General features: G+C 34.2%; 1 protein-coding gene across 1 annotated transcript in view; it reads right to left on the bottom strand.

Annotated features, from left to right (window-relative positions):
• Naa15 (N-alpha-acetyltransferase 15, NatA auxiliary subunit) overlaps positions 1-18,986 on the bottom strand; it is an 81,145-nt gene that overhangs the window by 29,829 nt on the left and 32,330 nt on the right. The window contains 13 exon segments of the mRNA XM_047567137.1: positions 719-755; positions 758-886; positions 3,513-3,585; positions 4,544-4,580; positions 4,881-4,985; positions 5,132-5,214; positions 5,216-5,234; positions 5,822-5,833; positions 6,726-6,831; positions 10,848-11,001; positions 12,174-12,308; positions 13,710-13,867; positions 17,394-17,498. Of these exon segments, the coding sequence (XP_047423093.1) occupies positions 719-755; positions 758-886; positions 3,513-3,585; positions 4,544-4,580; positions 4,881-4,985; positions 5,132-5,214; positions 5,216-5,234; positions 5,822-5,833; positions 6,726-6,831; positions 10,848-11,001; positions 12,174-12,308; positions 13,710-13,867; positions 17,394-17,498 (1,153 nt within the window).

The following is an 18,986-nucleotide window of genomic DNA, read 5'->3' as shown; positions in this document are numbered from 1 at the left end:
ATAGCACTTTACAATTAATTACTTAATTTCATTATTTTCCTGCTAAATAAACTACTGGTTTACAATCACTCTCTCAAAAGCTCTGATTTGGGGCTGGGGAGATAGCTCAGTCGGTAGAGTGCTTGCCTTGTAAGCACAAGGCCCTGGGTTCGATCCCCAGCACCCAAAAAAAAAAAAAAAAAAAAAAGCTCTGATTTATTAATTGTATTTGCAACAGAAGAAGAACCAACTATAAGGTGATGGTAATACGTAGACGAAAATTCACAAGCAGAGCCCAGAAGTCAATTCAGAAGAAATAATATGTAGAATTCATAATAAAATCTTCACTGTTTCACTTCATTTCACATACTGAGGTGACCATACTTCACTGTTAATACACTTTATAGCAAATAAAATTACCCTTGGATTATGTAAACTTTTATTCCCCCAAACCAGAGAATAATCAGATATGTGTGAATAAATGAGAAATATATACACACACATATACAGTACATACCTATATACATATAGGAATAGCCTTATGTATGTATATGCACATAGACATAGATGAACGATCAAATAAGCATGGCCACATTTTAAAACATAATCAGACTAAGAAATAGACTTCTTATTCCATGTTTTGTGTGATGTCATTTTTCTTACATTTAGAATCTATAAAATACAGAAAAAAATTATGACCAGTATCATTACTTTAAGGGAAAAAGGAAAAGATATTTACCTTATAGATTTAGCTTTCACAAGAAAAAGTTCTATCATGTAGGTGTACTTTCAATAGCAGTATTTATGTATTCCAGAGCAATAGATGGCTGGCCAATTTTGTCATAATGTTGTGCCAAGTAGTACTGGACCCAAAGTAATGTAGTTGTTGGTTCCTCCTTTCCATCATCTTTAAGAAGTGAGGAATACGGGGAAGAGAAATCAAACGATTAGGTATTACACATATTAAGAGTATCTCCCTCAAAATGGTCCCTATATTCATAAGGAAAGAATTTGAAAGCAGTTTGTGTATAAAACCACACCTTGGTATATAAGATATTTGGAAGGGATCATGTTTTCTGTTCTACATCCTTATAGTCTCTTAGCACAAAGCTTTGCATTTAAGAACTTTTCATAACACATAAGACTGACATATAAGATCAATCATATAACTAATTGCCTTAAAAAGAAAACAAAAAGGAGTGAGGGAGACAACTTGTACTAGAACTAGAGAATGCAATAATCAGGATTTTTTTTTACGGGGGGGGGATCAATAGAAAATCTCTAGTAATGTGAGGTTTAAAACATCAACAACAAAAAAAGACTGCTTAATTGGGTTCTATCTAATGTTTGCACTTAACTGTATATAGTATGTTTGTGATGCAGCTATTTTGAATTTTGGTGATATTCTTAGTAACTTAATATTATGCTGAATATACAAAGAATTATTTAGTCTGAGTAAAAAACTATATCCAAAATGAGATGACATGTGAAAAAACACATTATATATTTTAGTTCATGATTTAATTTCAATATACTCCCAAGAAAATGTGTAAGTTAAATATTCAACCCACACGTTAAAAATTTTTCTTAAACTCTAATTTCTAAAACTTGGGAACTGTTATTTGCTTTCAAAGAAGCAATATATTGCTTATTTTTCTTCCTAGTAAAAGCAAGATGGCTCAGTGGACAAACAATAGGAGTGGAACTCACCAACTCCCGATCTGATAGATCTGCAACAAAAGTGCTGCATATTCTTGGGCATGTCATTGAACCTCTTCCACATTTGTAAAATATGTAGGAAATTGCTGATAATCAAAGGAACATCATGATGATTAACCAATGAAACCATGGTAATGCCTTTTAAAAAGTATATTAAGATTAATCTGAGACTTAGAAACATGACCAACTTAATGCAATGCACATCCAGGATCCATACTGGACTTTCACAGTATAGAAACCAGAGCTCCTGGAAAATACAATGATTCTTGATCTTCAGTGGCAGTGTACAAGATAAACTAGAGTATCTTGTCATATCAAATAGCAAAAAAGTTATCAACTACTACCATGGCATAAAAAGAATAGAACCACTTGAGACTGGAAATATCAACAGTGTTTAAATCCACAAGTTCGTAACTTTTAAATTTTTATTTGCCATCTCTGAAGGATGCTCCTGGACCAATTCATTCCTTTGCAAACTGGTAGAGAACAAAAAACAAACAAAAAAGGTACAGGGTAGAGGAGAAAAAAAAGGCTATCATGCTTTTCCTATACAAACTGAAATACTAGGTAAGCAGAAAAGAAATGAAACTTCTCTTTTTAATAGCAAGATATGCCTACTGAAAGGAAGAATATGCTACCTATAAAATAATCTTGGCTCGCCCCTCTTATGTTAAAAAAATAAAGACAAAAGTAAAACAACTATAATAAATTATCACATCTAATCAAACCTCAAGCTAGATCCACCTATTAGAAGGTTCTGTAATAATAGAAATTTTCTATATCTGCTCTGTCCAAAATGTTAGGCAGTATTTACTGCACAGCACTTGAAATGTATTAACTGAGGACCTGAATTTTTATATTTAATTTCTAAAACATTCAATTAGTCACTGCAGCTAATAACTAGCATACCAAGAACTCCACACCCCACCACCAACTTGCAGAAAATTAAGAGGGCAAAAGAATAATGTGCTAATATGTGGCGGTACATTCAAAATCTAGACTAAGAAAACAAAAAATTCTTCAACAAGTAAATTTCAAGAATAAGAAGCAAAAGAAATTTATAGTAAAGTATAAATCTTATCTGGATTTACATTCAGACAACTTTAAAAAGGAAAGAAAAATGACAAATATAATGGGAAATGTGACTATGGACTGGATATTTATATAAAGCATTAATTTCTTTAGTATTTCTTTCATAGTACTGGGGATTTACCCAGGAATGCTCTGACACTGAGCTATATCCCACCCCGGTTTTTTCTTTTGAGACTAGGTCTTGCTGATTTGCCAGGGATGGCCTTGAACTCGAAATCCTTCTGCCTCAGTTTCCCAAGCTGCTGGAACTACAGACATGTGCCATAGCACCTGGGTAAAAGTATTAATTTTCAAGCATGATAATAGTAATTATAGAATATTTTAAGTTCTTTGTCTTTAGACATACTGAAATATTCATGAACAAAATGTGAGGTTCAGATTACTTCAGAATAGAGGAACAAAGGAAATTAGGTTAAGGCTATAGATGAGTAAGATGAATACATTTAGACAGGAATTAAAATTACTGAAGTTGAGTGACATACATGGAGGGACAATATGTTATTACCTCTAGTTTTAAATTTTACATAAACTTTTTCTAATAAACTAATATGATTCTCTTCTAACAAAATATCCTCACTCAATGTGCAAATTAATGGATCATAGTAGGAAAAAAAAAATCTTAATGTACCATGTTTGTACTAAATAATACTGACCTGATTAAGAATTTCATGATATATTAAAATTTTCAAGGTGTTTTTAAAAGGTAAAGCTTGAGCACTTACCATTGGGGTTAAATAAACGGCAGCTTTTTAGAGAAGTTTCATAACCTACTACTAATTCTTCTATGATTGCCACCTAGAGTATAAACACACAAGCACGCTTTAATAGAAAAATACATGGTTACCACTCTTGTGAAAAATTTGCTATTTACTGAATTAAATAAACACTCTAACACACATACACACACCCTTAATCTCTTAGCCTCTGAGTAAAAATTTGAAAAAAAGTAATATATTTGTGAAGCCATACATTGAGACATACTTTTTAAAAACATATTCATAACTCCTTTTCCCTGCTAAAAAATAAAGCATCAGCTGAACCCAAAATCAGGAAAGGCAAAGATGCAGATGATTTTACATCTTAATCATTTCTATCTCAAATCACATAAATAACACCCACAAGTAACATTTGTTCTTTAAGAATAAAAAATTAAATGGTATGTGAAAGAGAAGTTTTCATAAATAGATGGTTGTGATCAAGTGTCACTTTCAAATCCAGGGGAGAACACCAGTTAAAAGTGAAACAGGGGCTGGGGACATAGCTCAGTTGGTAGAGTGCTTGCCTTGCAAGCACAGGCCCTGGGTTCAAACCCCAGCACCGCAAAAAAAAAAAAAAAAAAAAAAAGTGAAACAGAAAAGTGAGCATCTGAGGCCAGGAGAATGATGTGATTTCTCCTGAGTCTTAACTGTTCTATCTTTTCTTGACTCCTAAAAGATCTTGAATATTCTTATTTCATTAATTTTCTTTAAGTTGTTAGTTCATGGACTTGACTCATGCAAGGAAAAGAGAAAAAATAAGTGTAAAGCCCAGTAACTTCATCTTTCAATAAAGACTGGGAATACAAAGATTCTATGTGTTATTCATATTTAATGTTTCATTTTTCCGATTCTCTTCAATATAATTTGTTTTAATCCAACGAACATGTTTGATGATACTGCACTTTCAAGCAAATTAAATTAGATTAAAACACCCTCTAAAGATCTTACAACCCTGTAAGTATCTTACAACACAGAGCTGAGTTAAGCTAACTGACTGGACAGTAAAATAAACTCTTCTGACAATTTTTTTTCCTACCAAAGAAAATCAGAAAATTACTAAGCTAAAACAGGTTTAAAAAAAAAAATCATTCGGAACTTCTGAAATAAAAAGGATTAGAGTAATGTTGGAGAAATCAGTATTTTATCAACTTTTCATAACCCACATGACTCATTAACTTATAAAAACAAAGGAATAAAAAGACAGAAGAATTTAAACTGCAAACTAGGAAGACTGACACCAGATTCACAACACATGTACTACTAGGCACAGATATCAAGACTCAATCACTGCAAATACTGAGTAAAGAAATGACACCAAAGAAAATATTTTACCTTTTCTTATCTTTGTATAAGGACCTCAAAGTATTGAAGACTGGTGGACAACCTTTGCTGAAATTCATCCTTAGGAACTTATCCAAACATTCTTTAAATTTTCACCTTGAAAGAGAAAAATCCTGTTGGCTTACATTTGCTCAGACAACTCAACCATGCATACCTTACTCTTAATATATGTACTCATACTTAAACCAAGAAAAGAAACTTAAAGTTCCAACAGCATTTCATTTCTCCGCCATTACTCTCACTTACCAGATAAAAAGTTTAATGGCAGCCTTCTTGGCACCAGTCCCCTGGGATATTTGGTCCAGGCCTCCTCATATATTTTTAGGTCGTTCTAACATATTAGCTGTGGAAAAAGAAAACTTGGTTTTATATGTAATTATAAATTACACATTTTTCTGGCAAATTTTAAGTTTCTCAAAGTAATTAAAATAAGTAAAAAGACAATTTGAAGATAGAAAATTATTTGTAATCTTACCACCTAAATATATCATCATTTAAAAATATTTATATCAGTAATTTCTTCTTGTCTTAAGTACCTATAACCATACAGAATATATTGTTTTCTTTATCCTATTCTGACTTAGGTAAGCTTTCAAAATCTGAGAACTTAGTACTGAAAAGGTTTCAGCTACACGTTCCCCTAATTGCTTGTCTACTATTAGCTTCAACCTTCTTTCTCTTCTTTGATCTCTCCAGGTTTTGGGACCAATCCCCTATCTTCCATTTGTCCCTATTTATTTTATATTTTTTCTTCTATTCTCAGTGCAAACGTAAAAAGGCTTTCCTCAGCTTAATCTTTCATTTCACTATTTTTTCTCTTCTCAGCTGTGACCTCTCTTCTATTCAGTCTATTAAGATTTTTATTTCAATTATAGGCTTTTAATTTCCTAGATTCCAAATGGGTACTTTCTCATGACTTATTCATGTTTCATGGCTGCAATGCCCTCTATTCATCTTAAAACAACTGCACCAACTCTACTCTCCCCTTTGTAGCACTGACATTCACCATTCCACGCTGGTGTTCCCATGATAGTCCCAGAATCTTTGTTACAAAGTATCCGCAGTCAGGTTTTTCTCTTTGTATATATGTATCAATGGTAACAAGAATGACTCATTTGAGGGAAATATCCTCATATCAGATCATTTGGCTAAGAATCCTGCCTATTTGTTTCTGGGCCTGACTCCACAAGTGGACACCACTTTTGGGAGAGGGTAACTGGGGGAGAGGGCACACAAAGGGTCTCTGGATCCAAGTTTATCTGAGTGATGGAAATTTAATCTCTTTCCACAAAGGAATACTACTGCTCATTAGCCTGGCAATATGCATGTGGCCCTGGAGGCTACCTGCTGTAGTAGGTTTGGCCACAGAGGTTATGCTTTGCATCCTTTCTTGAGGAAAACATCTCCATTTCTGCCAATCGAAATTTCCCTTTTAGGGCTAGGTTTGCAGCTCAGTAGTAAAGCACTTGCCTAGCATGCAAGAGGCACTGGGTTTGATCCTCAGCACCAACATAAAAATAAATAAATATAAAGGTATTATGTCCATCTACACTAAAAGAAATATAAAAATAAAGAAATTTCCCCTTCATGATTTCAATGCTTCTGTGCTTTTGTGAGCTTTCTCTAAAATGTTTCCAAGATTTTTGTTTTCAATCTTATCAATTTGTAACAGAAACAAGATTTCAGAACATGCTCCATCTGTCATATGAAATGGAAGTATGCAATGTACTTTTGTATTAACATTCTGAATCAACTCAACAATTATTTTTCTAGCACATTAACAAAAGAAGTAATTAAAACTTAATAAAATTTAACAACACTACCTGGCTTCAGTGCTTTTCTAAGCCTTTGTAATAGGCCCAGTTTTCAGGATTCCGCTCTTGTAATCCTCTATAAACATCAGCAGCATCTTCCAAACGACACAATTGCAACAGAAGTTCCCCTAATTATTAAACAAACATACAAAAGAAGTTAAATAGCCAAGAAATCTTCAACATTGTTGTTTCCACTTTTCCTCAAAATTTCTCTTAAAACCTCATTATAAATCAAAGTTGGGAAGTAGATGGATCTCGTTTTCCTCCTGGAAGTCCCAACTTCCTCCAAAACGACTGTTTATCATGATATTTTATTATCTCTTTTTCAGAAGGTCCACATTATTTAGAAATGTCATTTTCTTCATATCCTCAATTTATTCAGGGAAGACTGTCCAACCCAGGCCACATTCTCCTGTTACTGAACACCTACCACCAAACCATCATCTTCCTCAACTATTCCTAGTATCTTCAGAACAACTTTAAGGGCTGGGGTTGTGGCTCAGTGACAGAGCACGTGTCTAGCATCTGTGAGGCCCTGGGTCATTCTCAGCATCACATATAATAAATAAAATAAGGTCCATCTACACTTAAAAATAAAAAGAATTAAAAATATATTTTGACATCTAAATCAATGACCTCTTTAAAACCCTGTCCTCATGATCCCTTAACTATAAATAATTCTACAGTAGCAGTCTATAACAACCTCACCACATTCAAAACCACCTAGCCTAGCTGGAAGCAGTGGGTACATGCTGTAAGCCCAGTGGAACAGGAGGCTGAAGCAGAGGATCACATGTTCAAAGCTAGCCTCATCAACTTAGTGAGGACATGAGCAACTGAGAAGTGAGACCCTATCTCAAAATTTAAAAAAAATAAATTAAAAGGGCAGGGAATGTGGCTCAGGTGTGATTAAGCATCTCTGGGTTCACTCCCTGGTACCAAAAAAATCCCCCCTTAGTCATCATCATTTTATCTCTTTCAACAACGAAATAAGCATTCTGTTTTAAGGCTTAACTGTCTTGTTTTTCTTTCTTCTTGTCTAATTTACTCAAATTTCAAACCATTCCCTTTTCTTCAGGCCTATAAGCAGCTTACAGACTCAATGCTTGCCTTCCCCCAGTAGTATAATAAATCACTACCTGAAAAAAACATTAGCAGTAACAAGTATCAAAACTAATGTTGAAAGCTAAGCCTTCCATGTTTATCTCACCGTTTCAAAGACTGGATAATTCGAACTGTTGTCTGCTGAACAATTTCTCATGAAGGAAGCAAGTCAGATATTCATCTGACGTGGTTGCAAAGGAATCCATGAGCTCCAAAGTCATGAACATCAACACTACTCAGGATTTGCTTTCTCCTACCATTAATCAGCTTCCATTCACCCAAAGATATTATTTTTAAACTATTATTTCATCTTCCATTCCATTCTTGTGTTGCATTAAGTAATTACAAATGAATACTTACTGAGTATTTCGCTTACTGAGTATTAACTAATTCAATTCTCAGAAACTCTGAAATAAGTTACTATTATTTTCTATTTTTAAGCAGAGAGAACTTAAATAAACTTGTCAAGGATGTTTCCAAGAGTACTGGCAAAAGAATTGAAACCCAAGCAATTTAGCTAAAATAACTAATATTCTTAACATCTCTGTACCAGTGTTCTCAACCAGGGTACATTCGGTAATATTTAAAGGAATTTGGTTGTCATATTTGAGTAATGGGATCTACTGCCATCTATGGGAAGAAGTTAGGGATGCTGCTAAACATCTATAATGCACATGAGTGATATTCACCCAATAACTCAGGCTTGTAATAAATACCAACAATGCAAGCTGTTGCATATTGGTTACTCTATATTAACCAAAGGTCAACTTCACTGAAACATAAAAAATAACCCACAATTTACTACTCTATGCTATACCCACCCTCATTTCTTCCCCTTAGTCTCCTCCCATCTTTTCAGTATGGAAGGGACTGATTGAAATTAATGATATAAGGAGTGGGGATATAGCTCAGCGGTAGAGTACTTGCCTAGCATATGTGAGGCTCCAGGTTGAATCTTGAGTTACACACACACACACACACACACACACACACACACACACACAAAAGAATTAACTGTAAAACATTTTACCTATCTCTGCCAGATCATCAACTTCAGGAAGTTCCCAGGTGATCTTTATCATCTCATTCTCTCCCCTCAACTACAACCACCAGAAACAATGCCTTGCTACTAGAATTTTCAAAGATTAATTTCACTTTCAGCTTTCTTCTCTTTATATACCTGTCCCCAACACCTAACACATATATAAATATTGTGGAAGTGTTGAGGATCTTACTTCTATTTCATGTAGAAAATGGAAGCAATGATGAGAAACTCCTAAATACTCACTACATCTACACCTGCTTGCCTGTGTACAACCATCTTTGTTACTGGGGATGAACTATTAATTAATATTCGTATCTAAAGCTCATCTTTCAAATTACCCACTGGATCACATCTCTCCTACTTTATCGAGTATTCTTTTTTGTATCATTCCCCATCAGCACAAACACATGCTGTCAAAAGAAACCTTTAGATCCTTTATCCTACTTCACCTACCACCATCCCATTGTTTCCTGTACAGCAAATTCCTTCTGAGTCATTTTCTCAACAACTTCAATTCCTCTACTCTCAACTTCATTTGAACAGATCTGATGTTTGGGTTTTATTATCTCCTTCAAGATGTTCAGAATATGTGTTTGTTAAGATGACCAACAAATTCCAAACTGCTAAAATCCATGGGTCAATTCTGAATCTAACTTGACTTACTATCTTCTCAATACTTAAATAATTAAAAGGATGGAAGGAAATATTATGCTTCAAATTACCTTGAAAACTGTCAGGTATTTCTATTAAGAAACTGAGGCCCTGGGCTGGGGATATAGCTCAGTTGGTAGAGTGAGGCCCTGGGTTCAATCGCCAGCACCGCAAAAAAAAAAAAAAAAAACTGAGGCCCAAGCCTTGCTCTGGTAATACAGATACTCAGTGGCCAACAAAAGAACTTGTGATCTATTTTTCCAGACTTGTGGTCTTCCATCATGTCAGACCTCCTCCCTTTATAACCCATAGACAACTAAGGGATGATCAATTCAAATTAAAGAGGGCTATCCTGGACCTACAGTTCACTTAGGAGCCTATATGTTCAGTTTTTCTTGCCAGGAGCATTTACCCATGAGCAAATAATGGCTATAACTTACTATGCACATAGATCCTACAGTTTTACACTGTCTAACTTCAAAGTGAACCAAAGAAATGTGAAACCAGCAAGTTTAAGCTCCCCAAACTAGTCAGGGCAAAGCAACATTTTAGATGATATTCTTAAAAATTACTTTTATTTTCAATTACTTATTCTTCTTTCAATTTTTTACAATCATGTCATCAACTTTTAAAAACGGTAGGTATCCCTTTTTTTCTCAGCCCTCTAATAAGTAGCAACATAGGAACCATTTATTCAGGTATTTACCCCATTCCATCACAATCTACACATATGACCCAAACTTTGTTTCCTTTCCTTCCAGAATTAATCTTCTTTCTACTGACTCAGACATTCATATTAACCATAAAGACACCCAGGACATCCTATGTGCATTTCAGTAAAGACTGATTTATCAATATTTATTACTAGCAATTAAGAAATCTGGCACACACTACTTACACTGTAGTTTTGCTACTAAGCTGTCCTAAGGTGTTTAATCCTGTATTTTATAATTGCTTCCTATGTTCTGTGTTCAAACCCTGTAATAATTTGTTTAAGGTGATCCCAGCTATATCCCACTTAGGCTGGATGATCACTTAAGCTCAGGAGTTTGAAACTATCTGGGCCACATAGGAACACCCTACCTCAAAAACATCAGTAAACAACACAAAATGGATGCTTTATTGAGTCATTTCATTCAGTGAATTTTATTTGCAATTATTATTCCTATATTAACAATATCCATTAAGAATATATTTTACCACATACAATTATTCAATGTATATGAGTTATTGATTTTCCATCATCAAAGAATTGAATTATACTCAGTTATCAGCTGATGATTGTTCAGCCTTGCTCTTTGATATAATTAAATATTAGAATAAATGACATTCTTTTAAAAATACCTTTGGTTTCTTCTACAGCAAGTTTATCACAAATCTGCTTTTCATAGGTACAAAGATGTTCCAAGGCTTCTCTATAGAGACCTGCTTCCCGAAGAACTTGATTTTGATATAAAAGAAGTTCGCTATATTCATAATCCACTTTATCAGGGGATGTCTGTACATGGATATAAGGAATACTATAGTAAGAATTTTGTTTTCCTATTAGAAAATAATTTGCACACTCAAAAGTCAAAGGATAACAGCTGTCTGACATATCGAAATTTTGCTTAATTCCTCAGTATCTGTCTATGGAGCAATTAAGTAAACAAACAATATTAATTTATAATGAATTGAATTAAAAAATAATCTATAAGTTCTTATGTACAATAAATCAATATGGAAGAGGGGAAAACTCTTAACAGGAAATGCCTAATAACAAATCTAGGTATAAGAGTCAGAGAATTCCCATTCATTTCATAACTACTACAGTAACAGATTCAGATACGAATCATAACCAATGAATGATAAAATTAGTGATGAAAGTTCGATAAGAAAAAGGCTATACCGTTTCAAGTTGTTTAATAAATATGTAGAGAGAGAAAACAACTTTATAGTTGCAGATACCACCTTAATATAGAAATCAAATGGAAAACACAGCCATCACATGTCTCTCAATCTGATGAACTGAGGATTCATCATTATGTCTAAATTATGTCTAATTATTAGATATGCATAATTATAATAGATAATGAAGAAATATAAGGACATTCTACAAAAGCACTCCCTGTACTCTTCAAAAACATCAATGTCATGAAATACTAAGAACATGTTTAAAACTGTTTCAGATTAAAGAGACTGAAGAGAAATGATAATTCCATGCAAGATATGGTTCCAAACCAGATACCAAAAAGGGGAAAAAAAACTGCTAGAAAGGATACAATGAAGACAATTAACAAATTTTCAATATGGGCTATATCTTAGATAATAACAATTTATCAATGTTAATCTCTGATCATCTCTGTAGCAGTACCTACAGAATTGACAACTATAGAGTTATTCCTAGGAAAGACACACTAGAGCACTTAGGGGTAAAGAGCATGAGGTCTGTAATTATTCTCAAATGTTTAAGGAAGAAAATGCAAATAGAGATACAGGTTAGAGTTTTTAAAAGTAAATGCATCAAATATTGGCATTAGATAATGTGAGTGAACTTCTGTGTAGAGTTCTCTGTATTATACCTGCAACTTTTCTAAGTATAAAATATTTCAAACAAAAAGTTAACCCGACTGTGTACACTTCTCTCAGTTATACTCAGAATCAGACCTAGCGACTGTTTCTTGTTATTACCTGTTGTGTTTTCCTAAATTCTTCTAAAATTTTTGCCGCCATTTCATAATCTTCTAATAAATGGTAAGCAATAGCATAACCAATCCATGATGCTCTCTGTGCAGGTCGAAGTTGAAGTAATTGATACCGTGTTTCCTTCAAGGGGGAAAAGTTTTTCTTAGGTTTACAGTTAAAATAGATGCACCTTTAAAAGATCACATTAATCTTCCCCACAACACTATATATTTTGCTACAAAATGCTGGAAATGGTGATAGTAAATAGATTGAAACATCCATATTGTACAGTTTTTAGAGGCAAAAGAATGTGTATTAAGCACAATAAAGCCTCCAAGTTAATCAAATGACTTTAAAAAAACTGTGAAGAGTCGGGCACAGTGGCACACGCCTATAATCCCAGCTACTTGGAAGACTGAGGCAGGAGGATCACAAGTTCAAAGCCAGTCTCAGCAACTCAGTGAGATCCTATCACAATGAAAAATAAAAAAGGGCTGGGGATGTGGATCAGTGATAAAGCGCCCTTGGGTTCAATCTCCAGTACCAAATTTAAAAAAAAAAAAAAAAAAAAAAAAATGTAAAGACCAGATACCCTTCTTTATTTCCAAATCTATCCACTCCAAGAATGAGGATGGTACAGATAGTACAAAGGGAAAAAAAATTATTCAAAATTCTTCAGAAAATAAAGTGCCCAACTCCTAATTGAAAATATATAGAGAAAACAGCTCAGCAGGCACTACCATGAAAAAGGAAACGAATATGAAAGAGTTAGGAACTAATTAAATTCAAGACTAATTTAAGGGTTTAAAACTGAAGCTACAGTATGACAAGGTGGTGGGTGACTCGGGAGGCTGGGCCTTAAGAGGACTACAAGTTCAAGACCAGCCTAAGCAACTGAGCAAGATCCTACCTTAAAATAAATAAATAAATAAATAAATAAAAAATAAATACTAATAACAATAATAATAAAAGAAAAAATGGGACTTGGTTCAGTGGTAAAGCACCCCTGGGTTCAATTCACAGTATTCCCCACACCAACAAAAGTAAATTCAACTACAAAGACAGGTTATTCTCAAGGAATGTAAAAAAGAAAAAAACAAATTTGCTTTCCAGGAAAGTGGGTTGAGGATGTTGCTCAGTGTAAGAGCACTTGCTTAGCATGCCTGAGGCCCTGGATTCAAACCCCAGCACAACAAAAAAAGGAAGGAGGGTAGAGGTGGACATAAATAAAAATCATAGTTACAACACATTAATATTGGTAAAAGGAAAGGAGCAATTTTTTTAAAAACGAATTGATTTAATCAGCCCAAACAAGAAAATAAAGTCAGATTTTAAAGATGCAACTGTTCCAAACTGGGAAGGTGGGGACAGAGGGGGGGGAGGGGGAGGTAGGAATGGAACACGATTCGCGCAATTACATTCTTTTCAAAAATGAAGTGGAATTTTATCAGAAAGTCCCTAAAGTTCTAATGACCAGTATTTTTCTCTTAGAATTAAAAAAAAAAAAAAAAAAAAAAAAAAAAAAATCTGTATTTTACTTACCCTGTAACCCTCAAGATCTCGCATTTGAATCTGTAGTAAGGAAAGGTCCCTCAAGATTTGAAGATTGTCTTTATCCCATTTTAGTGCATTTCTGTAACACTTAATGGCTTCGTCATACTTCTTGTCTGACCTCTGAAGAAGGCCATAAACATGCCAACCTAAAGAACTTAGTTAAGGAAACAACCTATAATTCAAGAAAAAGTATTCCAAACAACCCTCCAGGAAACTACAACCACTGATAAAAATAACTTGAAAAAACGTGGAGAAAGGAATACAATGCTAAAGGGAGTTTAATACAATGGAAAAGAGCACAGTTTTTGGAGCCAGAGGAAATTAGGCTTACTCTGCCATATTAACACTAAACAACCGTGCACAAGTTAATTTCAGTAAGTTTCCTCATTAAAAATGTAAATGGGGGCTGGGGTTGTGGCTCAGTGGTAATGTTTGCCTAGCAAGTGTGAGACACTGGGTTCAATTCTCAGCACCAAATAAAAAATACAGATATCATGTCCATCAATTTTTTTAAAAAAGTAAATGGATATAGTCTAAGAGTGAAGCATAGCAGTGATGAGTAAATGGGATAACACAAAAGTGCTCACTAGCTGGTGCAAAGTAAAAACTCAATAAATACATAATAAATAAAGGAATTATCTTTATTATTAAAGGAAAAAGAAGTCAGGTCTCCATGGTTACCTAATTGTACAATATTATGTAGATTTATTTTTTGGTTAACAAAGTCTTTAGGATAATGCTTTAGCACAGTACAAAGTTCCCAAAATTCAACCACATACAATATCAAATCATTCATTCATTTAATAATTATTAAGAAGTCTTAATAATTAGGATGCAGGTAAACAAATCAAAAGGAAAAAACAGCTACTTCCCTTCCCAGAAACAGAATATTCCTTTTTCAGATCAGGCTCAAACTTTTCAATCTAACAAGTTTTAGGCCATGGATCCTCACATTCAGTAATACTGAGTATCTAGGATGCCATATATAACTAAAATAATACATTTAAAACTATAAATATTAAAACTATAAATCTTCTTTGAAATACAAATAACAAATAAACCTTGACAAAATCCTCTCAGATGCTTGGAATACGGTTTTAAAAACCCAAGAGAGGGGCTGGGGAGATAGCTCAGTGGGTAGAGTGCTTGCCTTGTAAGCACAAGGCCCTGGATTCGATCCCCAGCACCCAAAAAAAAAAAAAAAAACAAAAAAAAAACAAAACCAAGAGCCACAGCCCTTTCTAATCTGACTCCTATTTGCTATCTTTCCATCCTGTACCAACATTTTTATCACCAATACCCTGTATTTTCAGGATTGTCCCTCTCTTGAGCATATCAACAACCTTAAAACTTACCTTGAAGAGTTTGACTCTTCAAAAAAATTAAAGTTAAGTCCACCAAGAGGAATCTAATTGTATTTAATGGTAAATGCAATCATTAAAATGAAAAGAAGCCAGGCATGGTGGGGCATGCCTATTATCCCAGCTCCTTGAGAAGGTGAGGCAGGAAAATTTCATATATGAGACCAGCCCTGGCCACTTATGAGACCCTGTCTCAAAATAAAAATTTTAAAAAAGGCTAGGCATGGCAGTACACACCTGTAACCTCAGCTACTCAGGTGGTTGAGGCAGAAGGATCACAAATATAAGGCCAGCCTGGGCAACTTAACAAGACCCTACCTAAAAATAAATTCAAAAGGACTGGGGATATACATAATTCCAAGGTATAGTGCCCCTAGGTTCAGAGCCCAAACTGTCAAAAACAAAAAACAAATGTAAAAAATAACAAAGGGGCAAGGGATGTATATCAGTAGGGGAGTGCTTGCCTAGCAGGGGTGAAACTCTGGGTTCCATCCCTAGTACTACAATATTCTTATTAATTAAGCCCTTGCTTACCTTTCCAGTCCTTTGGTCACTTAGTTCACACACTTCTGCTTTACGGGAATAATAATTTTTTGAACAAGCCACAGCATTTTTTTTTTTTGTGGTACTGGGGATCGAACCCAGGGCCTTGTGCTTGCAAGGCAAGCACTCTACCAACTGAGCTATCTCCCCAGTCCAACATTTTTTATAATAGTAAAAAATATTCTGTATATGCCTCTAGTCTTCCGTCACCAGACTATCAAGTCTCCTGAAAGCAAAATCCTTACTGTATTTGTGTGTATGTTTTTTACTATGCAAGAGGTCTGGTAAACATTTGAAATTGTGCTAAATATTTTAGCTGTTAAAATTGTTAAGTCCAAAAAATAGGTACAAAATTATTTGTTAAAGATTATTTAAAATATAACAACCCATAATTTTTCTCCATCTTCCCTCATCCATTTCTATTTGATCCCAAACTTGCATTTTGCTTAACATATAAAATTTATCTTTTACACATGAGGAAAATGAACCCTAGATCACATAGAAAAGAAGCTAATTTGGGTTTCAAGCCTACATGAAGTACATTATATTCCAAGCCTGTATTCCAAAGCCTGTGCTTTGAATACTTGATTCAAAGTATTGCGTATCTCTACATTACTTATTCTATTACATACACACACACACACACACACATATATACACCACACACACATTCATATTCTTCTCTACAGTTATGATCATGATAAATCTGCATGATGACTCAGTTCATTCAGACTGCTATAACAAATAGCTAGACAAAGTAATCTACAAACAAGACATTTATTGTTCATAGTTGTGGAGGCCATGAAGTCGAAGACAAAGGAAATTCAGTGTCTGGTAAGGCTTGTTCTCTAACTTCATAAATGGCACTGACCAAAAAGAGCAAACAAGTTTCTGCTGGCCTTTTTTTTAAGGGCATTAATTCCATATATGAAGGTGCCACTCTCTTGACCTTATCACCTTCCAAACCATCACACCAGTAATTAGATGTGAATCATGAATTCGGGGGGACACGAACATATGTCTCCTCCCTCTTTTTTGAGAGTGGGAAGAGCTTTCATCGATATTTTTAAATGCAAGTCTCATTTATATGTGAGACAGATATAATATTAAAACATGGTGGGTCCAGCTGGACATCGTGGTGCACACTTGTAATCCAAGCAACTCAAGAGGATGAGGCAGGAGATCTTTCAAGTTCCAGACCAGCCTCAGCAACTTAGCAAGGCCCTAGCAGCTCAGCAAATCCCTGACTCAAAAAATAAAAAGGGCTGGGGATACAGCACAGTGGTAAAGCACGCCTGTGTTCAACCCCAGTTTCAAAAACAAACAAAAAAGGGAAAAACAAAAACAAAAATAAAAAAACCTCAAAAAACAGTCAGGCGCAGAGGTGCACACCTATAATCCCAGCAGTTTGGCAGCTGAGGCAGGAGGATCACAAGTTCAAAGCCAGCCTAAACAACTCAGTGAGGCTCCAACTAATTTAGTAAGTCCTTGTCTCAAAATTAAAAAAAAAAAAAGGGGGGGGGGTGGCTCAGTGGTTAATTGCCACGGAATTCAATTCCCAGTACCAAAAACAAACAAACAAACAAAAAAAAATGACAGGTCTATAAAAATGTTCCCTGAATGAAGGCAGTTGCTATTAGCTCAATTTCAGAGAGAACAACTTCTTCTGGAATTGCACAATAAGAAGAAACTAGACCTTCTGACTCTCACATTGCTGCCTTAGCTCAAAACACCCCACTCAGTCATTAAATGTACTTCAAAAGGATACATACATGACTCTTCAAGTCATTTCTTAAACCTCTACGAACCAATTCATAAGCTTCTTCCTTTTTTCCCAAACAGTTCAATGTTAATCCTTTCATAGCCAGGGTTTCTAGTTTTAATAACGGGGGTGGGGGGAGTAAAAAAGAAAGAAATTAAAGATTACAAATAAAATAGCAATAAAGCATAATCATACTCTCAAAAACAAATGCTATGTTAAACTAAGAATTAAAAACTTGAAGGAGATTGCTGGCACTTTTCCAAAATTAAAAAGCTTTTAAAATTGACAAACCAATAAACAAAGATTTCTAGATTCCATTCTTGGAGGCTCTCCTATGTTATCTTTTTTTCTTTAAGAATAAAAACACATAAAATGCATGTACATCTGATCAGAAAGATTATCTAGTAATACATATACTGACAACATGTAATCAATTACTATATTACTGTTCTCAGGGGAATTCCGTGGGATATCCTTTAAAATATGAAAAGCTATCTTGAAAACAGACCTTATTTCTATGAATCTAAGTTATGTAAAAGTTAAATTCACTCTTCTGATTAAAACATAAATATATGTTACCTACATTTCTGATTTTCATAAATTTATTCTAAAATGTTTTTAGGATTACTGAATATATGAGTAAAAGATGTCCAAAATCTGCCATTTGCAATGAACAGATTCAAAGAGAGAACTGTGGCAAGTACTAAGTTTCCAGAAAGAAGAGATTTCTAATTTTATACTGTGTATAACTGTAATTTATTTGCCTAATTTAAGACAAAATTTACAAATTATAGAAAATTTAGTGAGGAATAAAAAGGACTAAAGGTATAACTAAGAGGAAGATTAAACAAATACTGTTTTAAAATATTTTCAATGAAATTATGACACTTCACTTGCACCTGATTTCAGATATGTTAAAAGAGAGGGAGATGCATTTTATAAATAATCAAACAATATGGGGAAATTGTACTTTAAAAATGAAATATGGTACTTTTCTATACTTTCATTATGTTACTACTAAAAGGCCACATTACCAGTATGCATACTTTAAAAATGAATATAAAACAACCTGATATCCAGCTGACAAGGAAAAGGAGATGCATTTAGATACTTTTATCAGCATTGCTTTCCATCCAAACAACTGCAGTAAAAGTAAACACTGAAATGCAGTGAAGGAGAAAGTACAGTAAATGTAGGCAGGACTAAAGAAAGCTAATAGAAAACTATTATGCCCCTCCCCTCTTCAATACTAGCACACAGCCAAATTCACTACTGATGAGCTTTCCAAGGTCTGCACAGGTCACACCTGCAAAAGCTTATTTTTCCTTTGCCTCCTCATAGCCACACACTCTCCAGTTGCTCTACAAATATCTACTCATCTACTTTCATACTGGGAAACTAGTAAACCACCCCAACTTTATAATATATAAGTGTCTTAAACATGACTCCCTTTTGAAAATCTAAGACAACATAAATATAAAAATGATAGTTCATAAGCAAAACTCAAAAAGGTCACTTTCCAAATAAGCTTATTATAAGAAAAAAAATTTAGAACTTTATATAAGTTCTAAAGTAAAATTTTCTTATGACATAAATTTT

The sequence above is a fragment of the Sciurus carolinensis genome, chromosome 10 (assembly GCF_902686445.1).
Source record: "Sciurus carolinensis chromosome 10, mSciCar1.2, whole genome shotgun sequence".
In the NCBI taxonomy this organism is placed as follows: Eukaryota; Metazoa; Chordata; class Mammalia; order Rodentia; family Sciuridae; genus Sciurus; species Sciurus carolinensis.
The sequence above is the reverse complement of the archived record's forward strand: the minus strand, read 5'-3'. Positions and strand labels throughout refer to the sequence as shown.